This window comes from Pararge aegeria, chromosome 1, assembly GCF_905163445.1.
Source record: "Pararge aegeria chromosome 1, ilParAegt1.1, whole genome shotgun sequence".
Lineage (NCBI taxonomy): Eukaryota > Metazoa > Arthropoda > Insecta > Lepidoptera > Nymphalidae > Pararge > Pararge aegeria.
The window spans coordinates 3819789-3838490 of record NC_053180.1 but is presented as its reverse complement, the minus strand read 5'-3'; the positions used below and the strand labels follow the sequence as shown (position 1 = coordinate 3838490).

General features: G+C 36.9%; 2 protein-coding genes across 2 annotated transcripts in view; one reads left to right on the top strand and one right to left on the bottom strand.

The window, feature by feature from the left end:
- Positions 1-2240, bottom strand: part of LOC120627198 (low-density lipoprotein receptor-related protein 2) — a 53214-nt gene extending 50974 nt beyond the window's left edge. Inside the window, exons 1-3 of the mRNA XM_039895064.1 lie at positions 2053-2240; positions 957-1150; positions 268-434 (exon numbers count right to left, since the gene is read on the bottom strand). Of these exons, the coding sequence (XP_039750998.1) occupies positions 268-434; positions 957-1149 (360 nt within the window). The 5' untranslated portion in view covers position 1150; positions 2053-2240. The remainder of the gene's footprint in view (positions 1-267; positions 435-956; positions 1151-2052) is intronic.
- A 279-nt stretch (positions 2241-2519) lies between these two features.
- On the top strand, positions 2520-16496 carry LOC120625749 (trifunctional enzyme subunit beta, mitochondrial). The gene is made up of 10 exons (XM_039892939.1): positions 2520-2729; positions 3926-4097; positions 5357-5544; positions 6627-6814; positions 8736-8910; positions 10027-10157; positions 10900-11001; positions 12659-12772; positions 14756-14908; positions 16080-16496. Exons 1-10 carry the CDS (start codon positions 2666-2668, stop codon positions 16212-16214), a joined length of 1422 nt encoding a protein of 473 aa, XP_039748873.1. The 5' UTR covers positions 2520-2665; the 3' UTR covers positions 16215-16496.
- The last annotated feature ends 2206 nt before the right edge of the window (positions 16497-18702 follow it).

The following is an 18702-nucleotide window of genomic DNA, read 5'->3' as shown; positions in this document are numbered from 1 at the left end:
GCGACACTACCATATTAAATACGTAATAGGTGAAACGCAAAAATGTAGCTATTATTCTCTATTACAGCGCAAAGGATAAAACGGGTGTAAATTGATTAAATTTCTTATTACTTTCACATTTTCATTTCTTTTTGGACCCAATTCTGAAGTCCCCGCAGACGAAGTCGCGGGCAGAAGCTAATTAAATAAACAAAACAATTACGTTTTGACATCAGTACACTAATATACATATATACCATAAATAATATTGTTTCAAGATTGTCTTACGTTCGCATTGTCTGGAACAACTACAGTTGGACAGTTGACCTCATCGCTGCCGTCTGAACAATCGACTTCTTCGTTGCACACCCATGCGCTTGGTATACACTTCAGACTGTCAGCGCACATGAATTGGTGGGTGTCGTTGCAATAGTGTTCATCGGGAGGGTGGTTTACTGAAACATATACTTACTTGGGTAATGAATTGATATAACGAAGAAGATAATTCTTTTTTTTACTAACAACTTGATTATACAGTAGGTTACATACATATTCACTCTTGATTCACATTGCATTTACTAGCGGGGTAAACGAAGGGATTTCCAGCTATTTTTGATCGGTACACCGGCAGCAGAATTTGGAATTTCACATTTATACTTATACTTTTTTGTAAATTTTGCTTTTTATATTCGGTACCTGTATATTTTTTTTCTATTTTATACTTATGGCGTTATAATAAATACGACTAAGAATAATTAAGAAAAGTTAAATGAAAATTATGAGTAAATAAAGTAGATTAAAACAGACACTATGTTAGTTTCATTGTGTCCTGTGCCTATTTTCTTTGGTAACGCAGTGGCGCCTTTAACCAAATGTGCCATGGGCCAAGGCAGCGCGGGACAAATTTTCAGGTAGGTATTGTATCTAAGCGAATGTATTTACCGTCAACGTTTGATAGTACAGTTAATTGAACTTACTGCAAAAATTCTCGTCGCTCCCGTCCTCACAGTCATAGTTCCCATCACAGTATTTGTCTTGCGCCACACAGCCTCCAGCCAAACACGTGAACGCACCCTCTGTGAGACACTCAGACTCGTAGGTCTGCATCTCGTCGATGAATGACGACGAACACGCCGTAAGGCATGACAAAAATATTAGCAGGACCAACATCCTGTATGAATCGAAATACAAATATTAAGTCAGTGGTTAACACTAAAATCCTTAACCTATTAGTATCCCCATAGCAAAGACAGAGTGTAAAATGAAAGAGTGGTTTCAAATTTAGAATCTCAACGCTGCTCTAATGTAGGTTGGCAAGCTTTAACTATTAATATCACATGCTACTGATTATTACAGCCATGCATTGGTCTAGATTTATATTTTGAAAGGTTAGCATGTTCACCTCCAATTCATGAGTTCCTGGTGTATTTTCTGTTAAAGAATTTTCAGTACCAGCCCGGAGTTAAGATGGCGGTTTCAACCTCCGTGTCTTGGAGAGCATGTCTAGCCGTCGGTCCCTGTTATTATGACTTACTTGTGATTATAGTCGTTAAAGCCCAACTACCAGGACTGGAGCAGCGTGCAAGGCCTATCCTCTGAAACTGTCTGTCATAAAAGGATGAGGCCCAACAGAAGTAAATAATTATGATGATGATTGCGTATAGCAAAAAACTAAGACTAAGGTGTTCATAAAAGCATGGAAGCAAAACGATGCCAATCCTAAGTTTGGATTATTTCGATAATTTCTTAGTTAGAAAAATCCAGCGAAGACACATTTCACAATGCCCGTTGAAATGTGTTCGATAAAGACTCTACTGAAAGACCAATATAAGCAGATCCCCGAATAAGGACCTTAGCCATAACGCATGCTTTTTTAAAATCTTACTCCGAATGCTGCTACACTAGGTTATATAAAAAATATAACCTAGTGAAATGCACCCTTAATTTTCATTATCACAACTGTTTTCACTTATTTTCATAAAATAAGAATGACTAAATAATTTAGATGACGTGCCAAATTAAAAAACTTTTATGGATGAACTTTTATTGACCATGTGCTTTTTGCTTACTTACCTGAAAAATTATTCCTGCAGCTTCATTAAAATGATTTTACTATACTATTTAAAAATAGCTTAAATGAGCACTAGAAAAGTTTACGTTGGGATGATTAAAATTTTATCTAGTTTCCAATACTTTTTACTGTGGAGTCAACGTGTAAAATAAAGGATTTTGAAGACATTGTGCAGCGAGTATACCGGTTTAATTTTTTTTCACCTACCCCCTATTATGATTAGAATAATTACGAGAAGGTGTTTTTAATAACTTAAATTATTTCACATACATTATTTTCATCAATAAGTTATGTACTTCTACTAATAATCTATGTTTGGTTTTTTGTCGAAGCACTAACTATAATAATTAACTAAACTAAACAGTACGGCACCCAACTCATTAGGTAATATGTAGGTTGTAATTTTCGAACGAAAGATTTTAAAATTTGCTGTCAACGACTACCAGCTGCCACTGTCACAGACGTCATTGACACCTGACAGGTCAGAGTCCAACTTTTAATTTTTATTTTCTACAAGTTTCTAAATAAATTTTTCGACTTCTAATTAAAAAATATATTTGGTTGTAAGTTTAGTTATCCACTGCAGCATAAATCGGTGTTACTAAGGAAGGAGTCATGGCATCACAAGTCGCAAAATCTTTAGTAAAAGCGGCTCGCCCTACTTCCACCGCTAAATTCGGTAATATTTTTATTTTATCTTAATTTTCGTAAGTCTCTTTTGCGAATTCTTTTTTGAATACTGACAGCTTTTCTGAAACCCCATTCTTAATTTAAAATATATAAAATCCATTTTTTTAGATTAAGGTAAGGTTGTTAGGAAGCAAACTTTGGACTTCGTATGTTGGCATGGGTGCAATTATTTACTAAAATATACAATATTACCAAGTATTTGAACTTTGTTCACAATATAAATAGTACAAATTAATGTCCAAAAATTTTCTATTTGTTTACTTTGTCTTTTGCTAGTGTCTTATTTCAAACTCAATTCTAGTTCAAATAAGAACTATGTTTTTCTTACAAAAAAAAAGTAGCCTACATGCTATTTCAACCTTTATCTCTCTATATCTATTTCTAATAAGAATAAAACTATAAATATATACCTATAATAAGAATCAATTTTATTTTTAACACACTTCTTGCAATCTTTTCTACAGGAATATTGAAATTATAAAATTTTGAAATATTCGGAAATATTTATATTTAACCTTAATTATTATTAGTTACTTATTAATAAAGAGCTGACACACATAATCCATTCCTGAATGCTTATTTATAGCCTTCCTTTACTTCTTATTTTTTTATAAATGTTGTCATAAGTTTGTTCTCTTATATTCCCAAAACCTAACACTTGATTTTGTCTTTTGAGAATGTTGTTTGTATTGATTCTTATTATTCATACATACATGATTTTTGTGTCGATGCTATTTTCAAAAAAGAAAAGATGTGTAAATAAGTAAACTTTTGTTAACTATAACTTGATATGTACCAGATATTCAATTAAATTAATTAGCAATTGAAATAGTATTCAAGAAATAGTTAAAAGTATATTTGATTCACAGCCAATGTTCATGACATTGTGCAGTCGGGTCATTTGATATAAATATGAGTGCAGTTTTGATACACTTCAGTCTTAAGAGATTCCAGACAATGCAGAGCTATATCATTTACTTACTTTGTGTCTTAGTTGTTTTCAGTCAGAAGTGGCACGAGACTAAAACTCTAGCGCAAGATGAGATTGTACATATAATATGTACTCTACTCATGTTTTAATTAGTGGTCTTCATTTGCATTTTACTTCAGTAGCCTGTTTACTGCACCTTCTTGAGGTAACTGCACTTGGAAGCTACAATGCTTATAAAAATTATATATCCTCAGACTCAGCTCGCCGAGCGATCAGTGTTGGTGCAGCCCTACATCAGAAGAAAACCCTTACAGACCGTACAGGCAAGAATGTGGTGCTGGTGGATGGAGTCAGGACCCCATTCCTCGTGTCTTTCACTGATTACGCCAAGATGATGCCGCATGAACTAGCCAGAAATTCATTGCTGTGAGTAGCAGTAATATAATTTATGCCTACGCTAAGTCACAAAAGATGTGACATGGATCCGTTGCTGTAGTAAGCGTGGTGTAAGATAGGCTAGAATTGAGAGACTCTGTTAAAACAAATGTATCAGAGTTTAAAATAAACAACGTGCAGCACTTTATTAAATTCAAAATTCAAATTCAAAAATTCTTTACTCAGGTAGGCCTATCACAGGCACTTATGAATAATTCAGACGTATACGTTTACATAATTGTAAGGGGATGGTTATACTTATAACTTCGTTAACTAAAGTTACGAGGGTTCCAAACGCGCCCCGGTCTAAGAATAGCCCACAGCAAACTTATATACCCCGATTATATCCCCTGTCAGGGGATATAACTTTTGTCTCCTACCTGTGCTAGCCCTGCTGGTAAGCTATGATGATTTTAGGTCTAAGGCACTCCAAGAAATCCTTGGGCGCAATTGGAGCTTGTTTTCCAAACAAGATTAACAGACTGAGTAGGAGACAGGCAAGATACGCCATAGCGGCCATAACAGGACACTTTGGCACAGGGTCCATGCTGCTCAAAATAGCCATAATTGATGACCCTACATGTAGGGCCTGCAACGAGGATGTCGAGTCCATGGAGCATTTGCTTTGTGAATGAGACGGATTGGCTAGGAAGCGGTTGGATCTCTTGGGAGTGGCCTATCCACAACCAGAGGATTACTGTGCCTCCAGCCTAAAAGCTTCAATCAAACTATTAGAGTGGATATTTAAAGCTATTTTGGGGGATAGGGAGGGGATTCAAGGACGGGGCGAGCACAAAAGATCCTGGAGGGTCGAAGTGCGTCCGCTGAAGCGGGCCTCATTACAAGATAGATAGATAGAAGCTATGAAGCAGTCTTATAACATTATAACGGGCTAATCTTTTAGGCGTATGTCAGTTATATTAAACCCATACCCCTTATCGGTCTGTACGCGACATCGTACCGGAACGCTGAATCGCTTAGCGGCACGTTTTCGTCAGCACGGTTGTCGGCACCAGAAAGAGTCGCTTTGTTCGAAAAGCTCCGGGAGAAGAAGAAGAGAAGAGAAGAAGCTCCGAGGGTAGTTTAGTAGGAGTTCAGTGACATACACACGTACAGTAGAATTATATATATATAAAGAAAAATATAAATTCTAAGTCAAAAAAAAGAAGAAGAAATACTTTATTAATATACACATATTAATAAAGTATTTCTTCTTCTTTTTTTTGTATATAAACTTATTTGGTCCACAGAGGTCTGCTCCAAAAGACAGGCATACAAAAGGAGCTGATTGACTATATTGTCTACGGAACCGTCATCCAGGAGGTGAAAACATCGAACATCGGGCGCGAGGCGGCGCTGGCGGCCGGGTTCAGCGACCGCACTCCCGCGCACACTGTCACCATGGCGTGCATATCTTCCAACCAGGCCATCACCACTGGTAAGACTACAAAAGTAGCTTGTTAAACGATACTGAAAACACACGAGAGTTTATACGAACGAGCGTATCGAGGGAGTACATACGGCTAGCATGGGCAGGAGACAATTATATCTCCGGGGAAAGGATACAAATTTATCTTATCCCACAGCTTTATTAACTTTCAAAGCACTGGCGCACAAGTGGAAATAATATCCAAATAATATATTATGTGTAATAATAAACGGTGGCAAAATCCTCCTATTCCATGTTCCCGTGCAGGTGGTGCTTTTAGCAGGTGGGCACGTTAATTATATCCCTTGTCAAGGGGATATAATGGGGGGATATAATTTTATGTCTCTTGAGAATACCCCATTCGTGTTGCCGAGATGAACATACAATTCTTCATATCCATGTTGAGAAAACAGAATGAGATGAAACACAATCAAAATATTTTCAAATAAGATTTCTCATTATTTTTAACTCCCCACTTCATACAATATTCTTTGATTTTTGACGTGCAGGACTGGCAAAGATTTTTGATTATATAGCCTATTCAGTTATATCACAATTATTATTTTTTCATTTCTGGGACCAGTCAGGGAGAAGTTAATAATAAAGCTTATTCCATTTAAATTTACAAAATAGATTCAATACTTACAAACTACTTGTTTATATATATTTATATGTATATATATATTATAACTATATGTATTTGATTTAATTGTATCACCGGTTGCACTATCCTGTTTTCCCTAACCTAATTCTCTACCTACCATAAAGGGTTGTCTGTGTGATGAACACGTAATGTTTTTCAGTGTCTGGATGTTTATATGTATATTATTAATGAAATTATTCATCACTTATCTTAGTACTCGTAACACAAGCTACGCTTACTTTAGGGCTAGATGGCGATGTGTGTACTGTCGTAGTATATCTATTTATTTATTTATAAAAAAAAAAAAAATACGGCATGGTTTAAAGCATCTTAGTTTTGTTTTATTTCTTATTTCTGTACTGTGTACCTTACGTATCTTTCTAATTTTTAGGATGCTTCTCTCCATGGCTGTGAAGAATAAAATGTAATATTTCTTGAATGTTCGCAGGTATAGGCATGATAGCCGCGGGTGCTTACGAAATCATCGTTGCCGGCGGTGTGGAGTTCATGTCCGACGTGCCGATCCGACACTCGCGCAAGATGCGATCCCTACTGCTGAGGTTGAACCGCGCCAAGACTCCCGGACAGAGGCTCTCGTTGCTGGCTAGCATTAGACCTGACTACTTTGCGCCCGAGGTAAGCCATATTCTACATTATTTATGACCTAAAATCTGCAGTCTGTCATCCTAATGTTTCCCTTATCCTAAGGTTGCCCGGCTGAAATCGCTACTAAGCGATAAGGCCGCCTTTTGTATACTGCTTCTGTCTGTATTTTTTTTTTTTTTTTAACTTTTCATGTGAAAATAAAAAGTGTTAATAAATACATACAGTAGCTTAACCAAAAGTAAATGTTTTAAATTAATTGTGTTCAGTGATTCCCAACTTGTGCTTGTGCCACTTTCAGAAGGGCCGAGGCGGGAGACGAATAGTAGGAAAATCCAAAAGTGCACGCCTCATAATCTCATTCATTACAATAAAATTGAGATCATTTGTAAATAATAATTAAACTACATCTAATTATACCGTGAAAAGTAATAGCCTTCTATTCCTCAAAATACTGAAGCCTATAAAAAAAACCAACTCGATATGTGAAGTATTTCGCTCGTTATCGTGACCACAAGATACGGGATCCGCACATTCAGACACACGGACTTCAAAGACAGAACTATTTTAAACAATTTTTTTGATTAGTTTATATAATAAAAAGAGATTTAAAATTATATCCCTCTATTAGATTCCCTGTCGGGAGCTTTAATTAAGGTGTCTACCCCATGCTTAGTAATTCAAATAATGCTCAGAGCTGACTACAAGCCAGTGTGGGTTGTGGCGTGCATAGAGGGTATGCACAGGGTATGCAGATGATATAAAATTAAGAAAATCTCCAGTTCAAGCTATAAATACTGGAGGGTAGGCTTTTTATAACTCTCACAATGCCTATCCTTAAGTTTTTAGTTATTGTTAGCCTTTTATGGTAACATAAAATAGCAGTACTACATCTTTCAAATAGTTTTGATGGCCTGAAATTTTATACATTGCCGACACTGGATATACTTCTATCTTGTTTGTGTAGAAGCACAAACAACAACAAGATCCGATGTTGTGTTTAACACTATTGCATGCGGTGTTTACCTGTTTTTACACGCTTTATATTAGCTTCACCTGCATGTTTGTATGTAACCGACCCCTTTGAGCTCGATTTTGACCCACTTTGAACGGTCAGATTTCGTTCAAACTTTGTAGACATATCGAGGACCGATGACAATATACTAATTTGAGAAGATTATTCCAATTTTCCATATAAAAAATAAGATTTTTTTAGTTATTACTACAGCGCCATCTAGACCAAAATGTAAAAAACCTATGGCGTTACCAAATATTTTATTTAAAAAAAAAGCGTGGGGTGCTTCTTAAGATATTATCAAAATGATAATCACTCTACTCATATCTGTCAATAAAATTTTTATAACTATTGACACCATGCACGCCACTTTTTATTTACAATAAAATATATTTTGTTATTCACATTAATATTATCAAAATTAAGCTTAATTTGGTATACTCCGCGAAAAGCAGGAGAATCTGTGTGGTGTAATTTATAATTTCTTCAATCCTTATACTCCACACCAAACAGATCTTCGGCAATATACCCTCTACGCACGTTTCGCTCCGAAACCGGAGCATCCTCAGGAGATGTTGACTTTACAATGAATAATTGTTAACAATTATTCATTGTAAAGTCAACAAAGTAACGCCTGCTTCTATCCAATATTCACACTAATATTAATTTATATTTATTGAAATTTTTAACACTTATTCTTAATCAAAATTTATTAAAATTTATTTTCTATTTTTTAGTTCGGTTTTCTATAGAAAGCGTGTTTCTTTGTTTTTTTTTAAATATTATTTATTTTAAATGTAAAGCTGTTGGTCAACCATATAAAGGGAAAAAAAAACTCTAATTGGAAATTTTCTTAATTTTATACCATCCGCATACCTTGTGCATACCCTCTATGCACCTGTGCACGCCACCGGTCCAAGTCAGTCTCAAACTCCGCAGTTGCCGGCGGTGGCGGAGTTCTCGTCGGGGGAGACTATGGGCCATAGCGCGGACCGCCTGGCCGCCGCGTTCGGCGCGTCGCGCAAGGAGCAAGACGACTATGCGCTGAGGTCACACACGCTTGCTCACGAGGCGCAACAGAAGGGCTACTTCACCGACCTCATACCCGTCAAAGGTGAGCTGACCACAGACACAATATTAAGAACATACGTTTGGAACATAAGTAATAAATAAATATACTACGACAATACACACATCGCCATCTAGCGCCAAAGTAAGCGTAGCTTGTGTTACGGAAACTAAGAGGACTGATGAATATCTTTATGAATAATGTACATAAATACTTATTATATACAGATAAACACCCAGACACTGAAAAACATGTTCATCACACAAACATGTTCCAGTCGTGGGAATCGAACCCACGGCCTTTCAATAATCGTAGTCAAAGAAATCATAATAAAAGGACACAAGGTGCTATTGGTTAGAAGCCGGCGTTATTTTGCGGAATTCCATGATTATTGGTCCTTACATATTAAATTGGCGTTTTGGCGAAGTACTGGCCACTTTGATCTCAAATAGCTCCTCTTTGGCTAGGAATTCCAATTTCAAATTTATACAGCTACTCGCTCATGCTTTTTTGTTTTAAAAGCCCTAATTCATTTGTTTGTTCGTCTTGTTGTGGCGTATCAAGCAACGTTTATCGAGAAAGGCTATAAGCTAAATAACATCGCCGATATGTCTATCTAACATATATATATATATATATATATATATGTTTGTTTACTTGAACGCGATGATCTCAGGAAATACTGATCTGATTTGAAAAATTCTTTCAATTTTGGATAGCCCATTTATCGAGGAAGGCTATAAGCTATATATATCATCACGCTAAGACAAATAGGAGCAAAGCACCAATGAGGAATGTTTCACTATCGGGGTTTTTTTTTCCTTTCCGAAGCTTCAAGCTTCGGCTGCGTGCACTACGTAAACGGTTGAAAGTTGTTCCCCTTTAAAAGCTTTTAAAAAAGTCCGAGGCTGCATATTTCTGTCTTTTAAGTTTGACTTTAGGGACCGCTAGTACAGTGGCGTGCACAGGGTTTCTGACCAGAGTATGCATACAGAAGGATGATGGCATGAAATAAAAAAAAAAATTCTTTATGAGACATAAATAAATTCTAGGGTAAGCACTGCTTTTGTGCTTGTATGAAGTGCTAGTATTATTATGAACACGATTTGGGCGATTAAGCGCTATGAAATAACAGAATGTTATAATATTGTCAATGTTCAGTGGAGGGTAAGGATGCACTGGTGGAGCGCGACAACGGCATCCGCGTGTCGGCGCCCGAGCAACTCGCCAAGCTTCGGCCCGCCTTCATCAAGCCGCACGGCACCGTCACCGCGGCCAACGCCTCGTTCTTGGTGAGTCGCTATCACCAGGTTTTTTGCAGCAAAATTGATGGACCAAGCATGATGTGGCCCAACAGAGCAACACCACGCAGGGCATGCAAGGAACACGTAATGTACCGCGCCGCACAGTACCTGTGTACAAAGTGTAGATGAAAACCGAAATAATACTTCAATGGCGTTAGAGGTACATTATGTACTGTCTCTGAGACTTATCTGTGAAATCGAAAACCTAATAGTTTTTGAGTAAACCACTGCCACTCCTGTCACTTTATTAGGTACTATGCGCGTGTTAGTCTTTTGTCTTCAATAGGGTTGTCATAAGAAAATACAAAGAATTTACTTATTTATGTATACACAAAGAATTTTTTTATTTTTCCATACACACAAATTCAAAACATACTGAATGTTTCGAATTGGTTTGTATGGAAAAATAAATATACTTACTTCTTTTGATTTAACATTTTTACAGGTGATTCCTTATGAAATATACTTTCGCATCCTTCAATATTATTTCTTAATTCTGTTACATGTTGTATATAAATAGTATATCGGGTTTCTTTTTTATCACTATCAGGCCACCCTTATAAGTTTTGTTACCTGTATTTTATACTTAAAGTAAAGAGTTTTTTTTATTTAAAGTTTTAAATTGTAGGTAATAAAATGACTAATCCACATTTGAGAAGAGTGGAGCACAAACCAGACGGGAAAGCTGACGCTTTACTCGCTCGGACAGTAAATAGAAGTTTGTTTCCAGACTGACGGCGCGTCCGCCTGCCTGGTGATGTCCGAGGCAAAGGCCAAGGAATTGGGCCTAAAGCCCAAGGCGTACCTGCGTGACTTCACCTACGTGGCACAGGTATGTAGAGAGACCAGTACCGTCAAGGGCGTTGATATTAATTCAACAATTCGCTAACTGAATAATGATTTTATTAAAATATACTGTATCCAGTGTCTTTTACTCATATGTTGAAAAAATCGCACAATTAAAACACTCCACGCGAGCAATAAAGTATACAAAATGTCTTAATGCTTTCACACTATGGAAAGACAAAAAGTTTAAAAAGGAGAATGCCGATGACCCAGTTATTTTAGTAACCGTTTTTTTTATAACTAGTTTCTGCCCGCGACTTCGTCTGCGTGGACTTCAGAATTAGGTCTAAGACTTCGCTCGTTAACAATTTTTAGTATTACCACTGGAACTGTTTCAGAGATCAGTATAGATTGTCCGTTTTCATAGCATAGGCTGTCTGCCCGCGGCTTATCTCGCAAAGTATTTCAATTCTCCCTCGGGAACTATTTACTTTAGGAATCGGGATAAAAGTAAAAAGAAAAGAATATAATAATAAAAGTAAAAAAAAAAAAAAAAAAAAAGTAGCCTATGTTCTTTTCCATGTCAAAGGCTACATGCGTGCCAATTTCATCCAAATCCGTTCAGCCGTTTTTGCGTGCTTGAGTAACAAACATCCACACTTTCCCATTTATAATAGACAATATATTATTAGTAGGATAGTAGAATTATATAAAGTATTTTATCTGTGTAAACACTATATTTTTAGAAGTAGAGGATCTAGAATGAAACTATTTACAGTACTACAAATGCACCGTCCTTATGGCAATATATATATCATATATATAGATTAACGTGTCAATAATTCATTTGACGATTGATGTTTTGTTAGTCTAGTTTGGTATCACAAATATTAGAAGTTTTATTCGTGAACGTTGATCTTAAGTCTGAATATGTGAGCTCGCCATTCTCCTTCGTCCAGATATTATTGTGATTATTTATAGATTTAAGGGAATTAACATGTAAGACGCTTAAAAAGTCCCTGTGTAAACTCCGTACAAATTTTGCAGGTCAACATAGTTCCGGCGTTGTTTTAAACCTTTCTAATATTATAAATGCGAATGCGTGATTGTTTTAATGGACGGAGAGTAACAAAAGCTACTTTTTATCGCTAGTCTTTCAGTGCAATATACTAGACTACATAAAATAAGTAATTCATTCACAGAAATTGTATACAATTTTACAATAAACTACCAGCTGGAATCTTGGAAATGTCTCCGAAAAAGTTCAGTTTGTATTAAACGTAAGCTTATAGAGAAGTCCTATTATAGTATTAAGGACTACGAGAACGATAAAAATGCTTGAGTGTAAATTATTGCTCTATCTAGGTTGATTTTTTAATATCTTAAAATTACAATGTGAGATGGTGATAACAAAAAAAAATTACAACCGGCTAAGTTTGTTGTGGGCTTCTCCTTAGACCAGGGCGCGTTTGGAACCCTCGTAGCTTTAGTTTTAAGTTGACCAATTTAGTTATTGCCATCAACTCACTTCTAAAGTTCTATGTCATATTATACATGTAATGTACGCATCAAAAGTGCCAGCTATGTGCCTATTTGAATCTAGAAATATTTAACCTTGACTTTGATACAATTGTCGGCTTCAGAACTCATTAGTTGCTTACTGTAAGCAACATAAGTTATTTAAAAAAAAATCTTACTCGTAGGACCCCGTGGACCAGCTTCTGCTCGGGCCGGCGTACGGCATCCCCAAGATTTTGGACAAAGCGGGCCTGAAACTCAGCGACATCGACTCGTGGGAGATACACGAGGCCTTCGCAGTGAGTTACTAGAAACAAACACTTCATGCGGTTGTACCATAATCTCTAGAATGATTTCGTGTATCAAACCCTTATTGAAACATAAACAAGAGCATTTTTAGGATATCAGCAGGTCTGCTGAACATTCAACTCTAAACGAGTTCATCAAAGCTTTTTATTATGCCAGAATCTGTGTCAAAAATGAAAGCAAGACATCAGAAATTTCGAAAGACTCCTGACTCGCGTCAGGAACGATGTAACGCAGCAGTGGCGTGCATAGAGGGTATGCACAGGGTATGCAGATAATATAAAATGAAGAAAATCTCCAGCACGAGCTATTAAAAACTTAAGGATAGGCTTTGTATGAGTTATATAAAGCTTACCCGTAAGTATTTATAACTCGTACTGGAGACTTTCTTCATTTTATATCATCTGCATACCCTGTATACACACCACTACACCGCAGTACCCTTGGTTCGCCAGCTCCCTAAAGCATTCAGCAATCTAGGAGGCCTAGAGCTTCTAGAGTGAGCGGGGAGCGACCATCATCGACTCTACTTACAACGGATAGTTCCGGCCGACGTATAGATACTGGTCCAGAAGACGTCGTTATGATGAGGTCACGCGCAAAGACAACACAACTGTGGAAGAAAACTGTGAAAGAAAATGTCCGAAGCTTATCACGCCGTTTGTTCCGCTCCTACGCTCGCCATCACCATGGCGGTATCTGTACGTGCAGGAGTTGACGCTGATTTATCCGCTAAGACAACACCTCTGTATCAACATCTAGACTAAATATTCCAGCAACATTAACCGGTGTTAGCCCAGTGGGTAGGAGCTCGACTTCACCGACACCATGGGGGCCGAGTTCACACTGGATCACACTGGCGTAGTCTCCGAACCAGTCCGCGATGAGAGGGTTTGTCCAACCACCTTTAAAAAAAATGTTTTTTTATTCCACTACTAGCTTCTGCCCGCGACTTCGTCTGCGTGGACTCAGCTCGACTTCACATGCGGCAGGCCGAGTTCGAATCCCAGCACGCACCCCTAACTTTTCTAAGTTATGTGCGGTTTAAGTAATTAAAACATCACTTGTTTCAACGGTGAAGGAAAACATCGTGAGAAAACCTGCATGCCTGAGAGTTCTACATAATGTTCTCAAAGGTGTGTGGAGTCAACCAATCCGCACTTGGCCAGCGTGGTGGACTACGGCCTTAACCCTTTCACCGAGGAGACCAATTATTATTATTATTATTATATAATAGACTAAGCAGCTTTCGCTGATGCGTCTATGTCATTCCTTGCGCTCTTTGTCTTTTTGATGTTTAACAAGTCTATTCTTAAACTGATTCAGTGATTCTGCAGTCACTACATCTTCAGGCAAGGCATTCCCCATTTGTATAACTCTATTGCTGATAAAGTGCTTGGAAGGATTAGACGATGCCTGCTGATATTCAAGTTTGAGACCATAGCCCCTTAATCTGGGGTTACTCTTTTTTGAAAATATTTCCTCAAAAATGTTGTAATACTTATTTAATATTTTATAAGTTTCAATGAGATCGCCTCTTTCTCGCCTACTTTTGAGGGTGCTTAGTCCCATGTTTGCAAGCCTTTGCTCATATGAAAGATTTCTCAGTTCTCTTGGCAGTTTAGTGGCTCGTCTCTGAACGTTTTCAAGCATTTCTATATCCTTAACAAAATAGGGACTCCAGACCTGAAAAGCGTACTCCAATAAAGGTCTTACATATGCCTTATATATCTGTATGAAGGTTTTCTTATTTTTATTAAAAAATGCTTTCCTAATCGTGTAAAGGATAGAGTTGACCTTACTGACAATAGCCACAATGTGCGCTTCCCATTTTAGATCACTGCTTATGATGACGCCTAGGTCTTTGATGATACTGGTTATTAACCTTTTAGAGGTATTTAAAGATCATCCTTGGGAAAAGAATCTTTTCCGCTGCCCAACAGCTAAGATATAAATTCTATCTAATTTGCTTTCAGGGTCAGATCTTGGCCAACTTGAAGGCTTTGGACTCTGACTGGTTCGGCCAAACTTATCTCGGCCGCCAGGCGAAGGTTGGTTCACCGGATCTGGCCAAATGGAACAAGTGGGGCGGCTCTTTGTCCATCGGACATCCGTTTGCCGCTACCGGGGTGAGTTGTCGCTATTGAGTTGCCCGATTTTACCTAATGCTTAGCTAAGCCGACTGGCGCAGTGGGCGGCGACTCTGCTTTCTGAGTAGAGGCTGTGGGTTCGATTCCCACAACTGGATAATGATTCTTCATGAATGCTTTTCAGTGTCTGGGTGCTTATCTGTGTATTATAAGTATTTATGTATATAATTAATAAATATATTCATCAGTTATCTTAGTAAATACCCTGCGCTTACTTTTATTTCATAATTTTCATATTCATTTATGGTCACTAAATTTTTTTATTTGCATTTAACATAGAGGTAAACTGGTCGTTTATACAAGTAAGCACGGCACTAAGGCGACGATAGTAGTAGGCGCGAATTTTAAAATTTTATTTTTAATTTTTATTGAAAAAAAATTAAATAAAAAACGCCAAAAGTAAGTAATAACGACTAAGACACCGGGAGGTATCTTTGCATCGTTCGAATCCATACAGGACTGAAGTTTATCGAAAATGCACTCTGATTTAAATCAAATACCCACCGGAAATGTCATGAACATTGGCGGTGAATCAAATATAATTTTAATTATTTCTTGAAAACTCTTTATTAGTTAAATAAGAATTATCAGCACGTTTGTTAAAATACTAATCAATCCAATAGAATAAATGGTTTTAAAAAATTAATCAAATTAATTATTTTTGGTTGTCCAAAGTTTAATTAATTACCCACATTGTGAAATTACTGTAACATTAGAGATAAATGAAGCGGTGATAGCATAGTAGGGTAGGAGCTCGACTTCACTTTCGGTGGGTCAGAGTTCGAATCCCAACACGCACCTCTAACTTTTTTAAGTTATGTACGTTTTTTTAAGTAAAATATCACTTGCTTCAACAGTGAAGGAATATTTTATAAATTTAAAATGCATATAAAAATTTTCGGAACCGACAGCATTTCAACCTACGACTCTCTGGATAAAAAGCGCTCAGGCCGAAACACTAATAAAAAATATAAAAATCAGTGAAGGAAAACATCGTGAGTATATCTGCATGCCTGAGAGTTCACCAAATTGTTCTCAAAGGTGGCCTTGATGAGAACGGGTTATTCTCATTGTGGGAGGAGACCCGTGCCCTATAGGCCGGCAATGGTTTGATATGATGACGATGAAGAGATAAATGTCTGCTCCCCAGGTCCGCCTGGCGATGCACACCGCCAACCGCCTGGTGCGGGAGGACGGCCAGATTGGGATCATCTCCGCCTGCGCGGCCGGCGGGCAGGGCGTGGCCATGCTTTTGGAGAGGCACCCCGACGCGACCCCCAACTGATACGCCCCCCACCGCCACTACATAGCCCCAAGTTCCCAACTTAACAAACATGCTGGCGGAGTTACGTTGATTTGTCAGTTGAGTATCAACACACGCTGTCTCGTCAGTTAAGTGTCAAATTATGACGTTTTGGCAAATTAGTGTCAAGTTATTATGGAGGGTTGTGGTAAGGAGAGTCATCTGTGTATATGAAAAAGTGTCGTCAAAATGTATTAAATTAGGATGGCGCCACATTTGCATCAGGGTAACTCTTAAAAGAAGCGCCAAATATAAATATTGTTAGAGTAGGCTTGAAAAATAAACAAGGAAGTATGGAGATACAAGGAAGTAAGGTTATATTTACCACAATATTTTGTACAACGTAAGTTGTTGAAATTCTCAATAATTAACTACTTTAGTCGATAATGACATTAAATTTTTTAACTCTGCATACTTCAATTCATCTACGATTGCTACATTCATACCATACCCTGTGCATCCACCAGCGCCATTGTGGAGGATTTTTGAACTGTTATTTAGCGCAGCAACTGGACACTTTTTCAACTTTTCTCCCATATAAGATGACTCTCCTTACCTCTACCCTCCATACATAAAGACTTCTTCGTCTTTAGATGTTGACAGACATACATCTAATTTGAAAGTTTCTTGTCAATTTAGTGTCAAATCATGATGTTTGGTCGCCCATATAAGATATTTACGTTATACGTCACATTTTTTTATTTTCATAGCTTCATCACAACATATCTAGCGACATTAAACTGATAATAACTATGATGTTTTCAAACTTTCGTCTTTACAAAATGACAAATTTAGCGTTAACTTGTAAATTTACCGTTATTTTTTTTCCATTTACTGTAAATAATGACAGTTGGTCGCACATCCAAAAAAGCGGGCTAACGTGATTCATTCTTTAACGTTTGTTAACTTGAACAAATAAAATAGGGATCTACCAAATTTGTATGGAGTTGTCTTTATATATCCTCTATTGAGATTTGGGAAGCTACTAATGGCTTGAGGGGCTTGTTGCGCAACCAAAAAATAAGGTCAATCTATCACACTAAGACAGTGTTCCACGTTTACAAACGGAAACAATAATGGCCTAATAAAATTCAAACTCTTCGAAACACCAATATTTCCTCCCCCTTCCGCTTCCTAATATAATAAGGGATAATGTGGATGTCAATTAATAAAAAAGTATTTCCGTGTTTAGCAAATACCGACTTGGCTATTCCAATCGTTCTTTAAAACTGTTAAAATTAAGATTTTTATAATTGCTTATTTAGAAACTCTGCTGGTGTATACAAATTAGAAGCAAATTATTTATTCACATTAAAACTCAGTTCGATATAATTTTAATTGAAGTTACTACCTACTACTTGCGTTAGATATTACTAGTTCTAAGTGAATGTATGTATTTTTGTAACTTATCACGTTCAATAAAGTTTGTTACGAATTTACTTTGTTTTTTTCAATAATTAAATAAGTTATCCCATAAACATTTAACCGCTTTTAGTTCAATGAAACCGATATTTGAAGTGAAACTTCTTTATAGACGTATGGGAGAAATTTTATAGCAATGTAACGTTTTTCCAGTACGCGCCATATTTATTTCGAAAACATTTGACGGCCGATTGGCGCAGTTTGCAGCGACCCTGCTTTCTGAGCCCAAGGCCGTGGGTTCGATTCCCACTACTGAAAAGTGTTTGTGTGATGAGCATGAATGTTTTTCAGTGTCTGGGTGTTTATATGTATTTTCTAAGTATTTATGTATATTATTCATAAAAAAATTTATCAGGCATCTTAGTACCCATAACACAAGCTACGCTTACTTTGGGGCTAGATGGCGATGTGTGTATTGTCGTAGTGTCGTAGTATATTTATTTATTTATTTATTCAACACGTGGGCGTGATAGGTTCACCTCTGTTTATGATTGTAAATATCAGTGAATTATTTACAATTTTATTAAAACTAGCTATTATTAATTACTAGATGATGTATGTCCTAGATAAACAGTCGTAGTTTATCTAGGACATACTCGTACATCATCAATGAATTGTAATATTACATTTTAAAAAGTTATGCCATGAAGAAGTTTTACGTGTGTACTCTAATACGAACATTTTATTATATTAAGTTTTACGATTAAAAAATAGTTTCAGATTTTGTGCCGCCGTCTGTGGCGAGAAAATCGGTAGACGAAAATTATCTATAGTCGGAAAAATGTAATAGGCCCGTTTTGACATTTGTGCAAGACCATAGAATGTAACTTGGAACGAAACTGAAAGAAACAAAAAAATAAAAATCAATTACATACAGTGTTTTAAAAAATACGTAAATTTTTTTGGGACGTTAAATAATATGAAAGAATATATCGCGAGTATTCTTTTTGCGCTTACTTCATAGTAGCATGCAATTTATAATTGTTGCGAAACGTTCCGAAAACAGTTACGTTCTCAGTCTTTTTTTTTTTATACTAGAGCTGTAACC

Bases quoted from the DNA above. Each gene is read 5' to 3' on its own strand.
- LOC120625749 (XM_039892939.1), top strand. From the start codon at position 2,666: ATGGCATCACAAGTCGCAAAATCTTTAGTAAAAGCGGCTCGCCCTACT. The intron at 8,911-10,026 runs GTGAGCTGACCA...GTCAATGTTCAG, and splicing joins CGACCTCATACCCGTCAAAG to TGGAGGGTAAGGATGCACTG. The intron at 11,002-12,658 runs GTATGTAGAGAG...TCTTACTCGTAG, and splicing joins ACTTCACCTACGTGGCACAG to GACCCCGTGGACCAGCTTCT.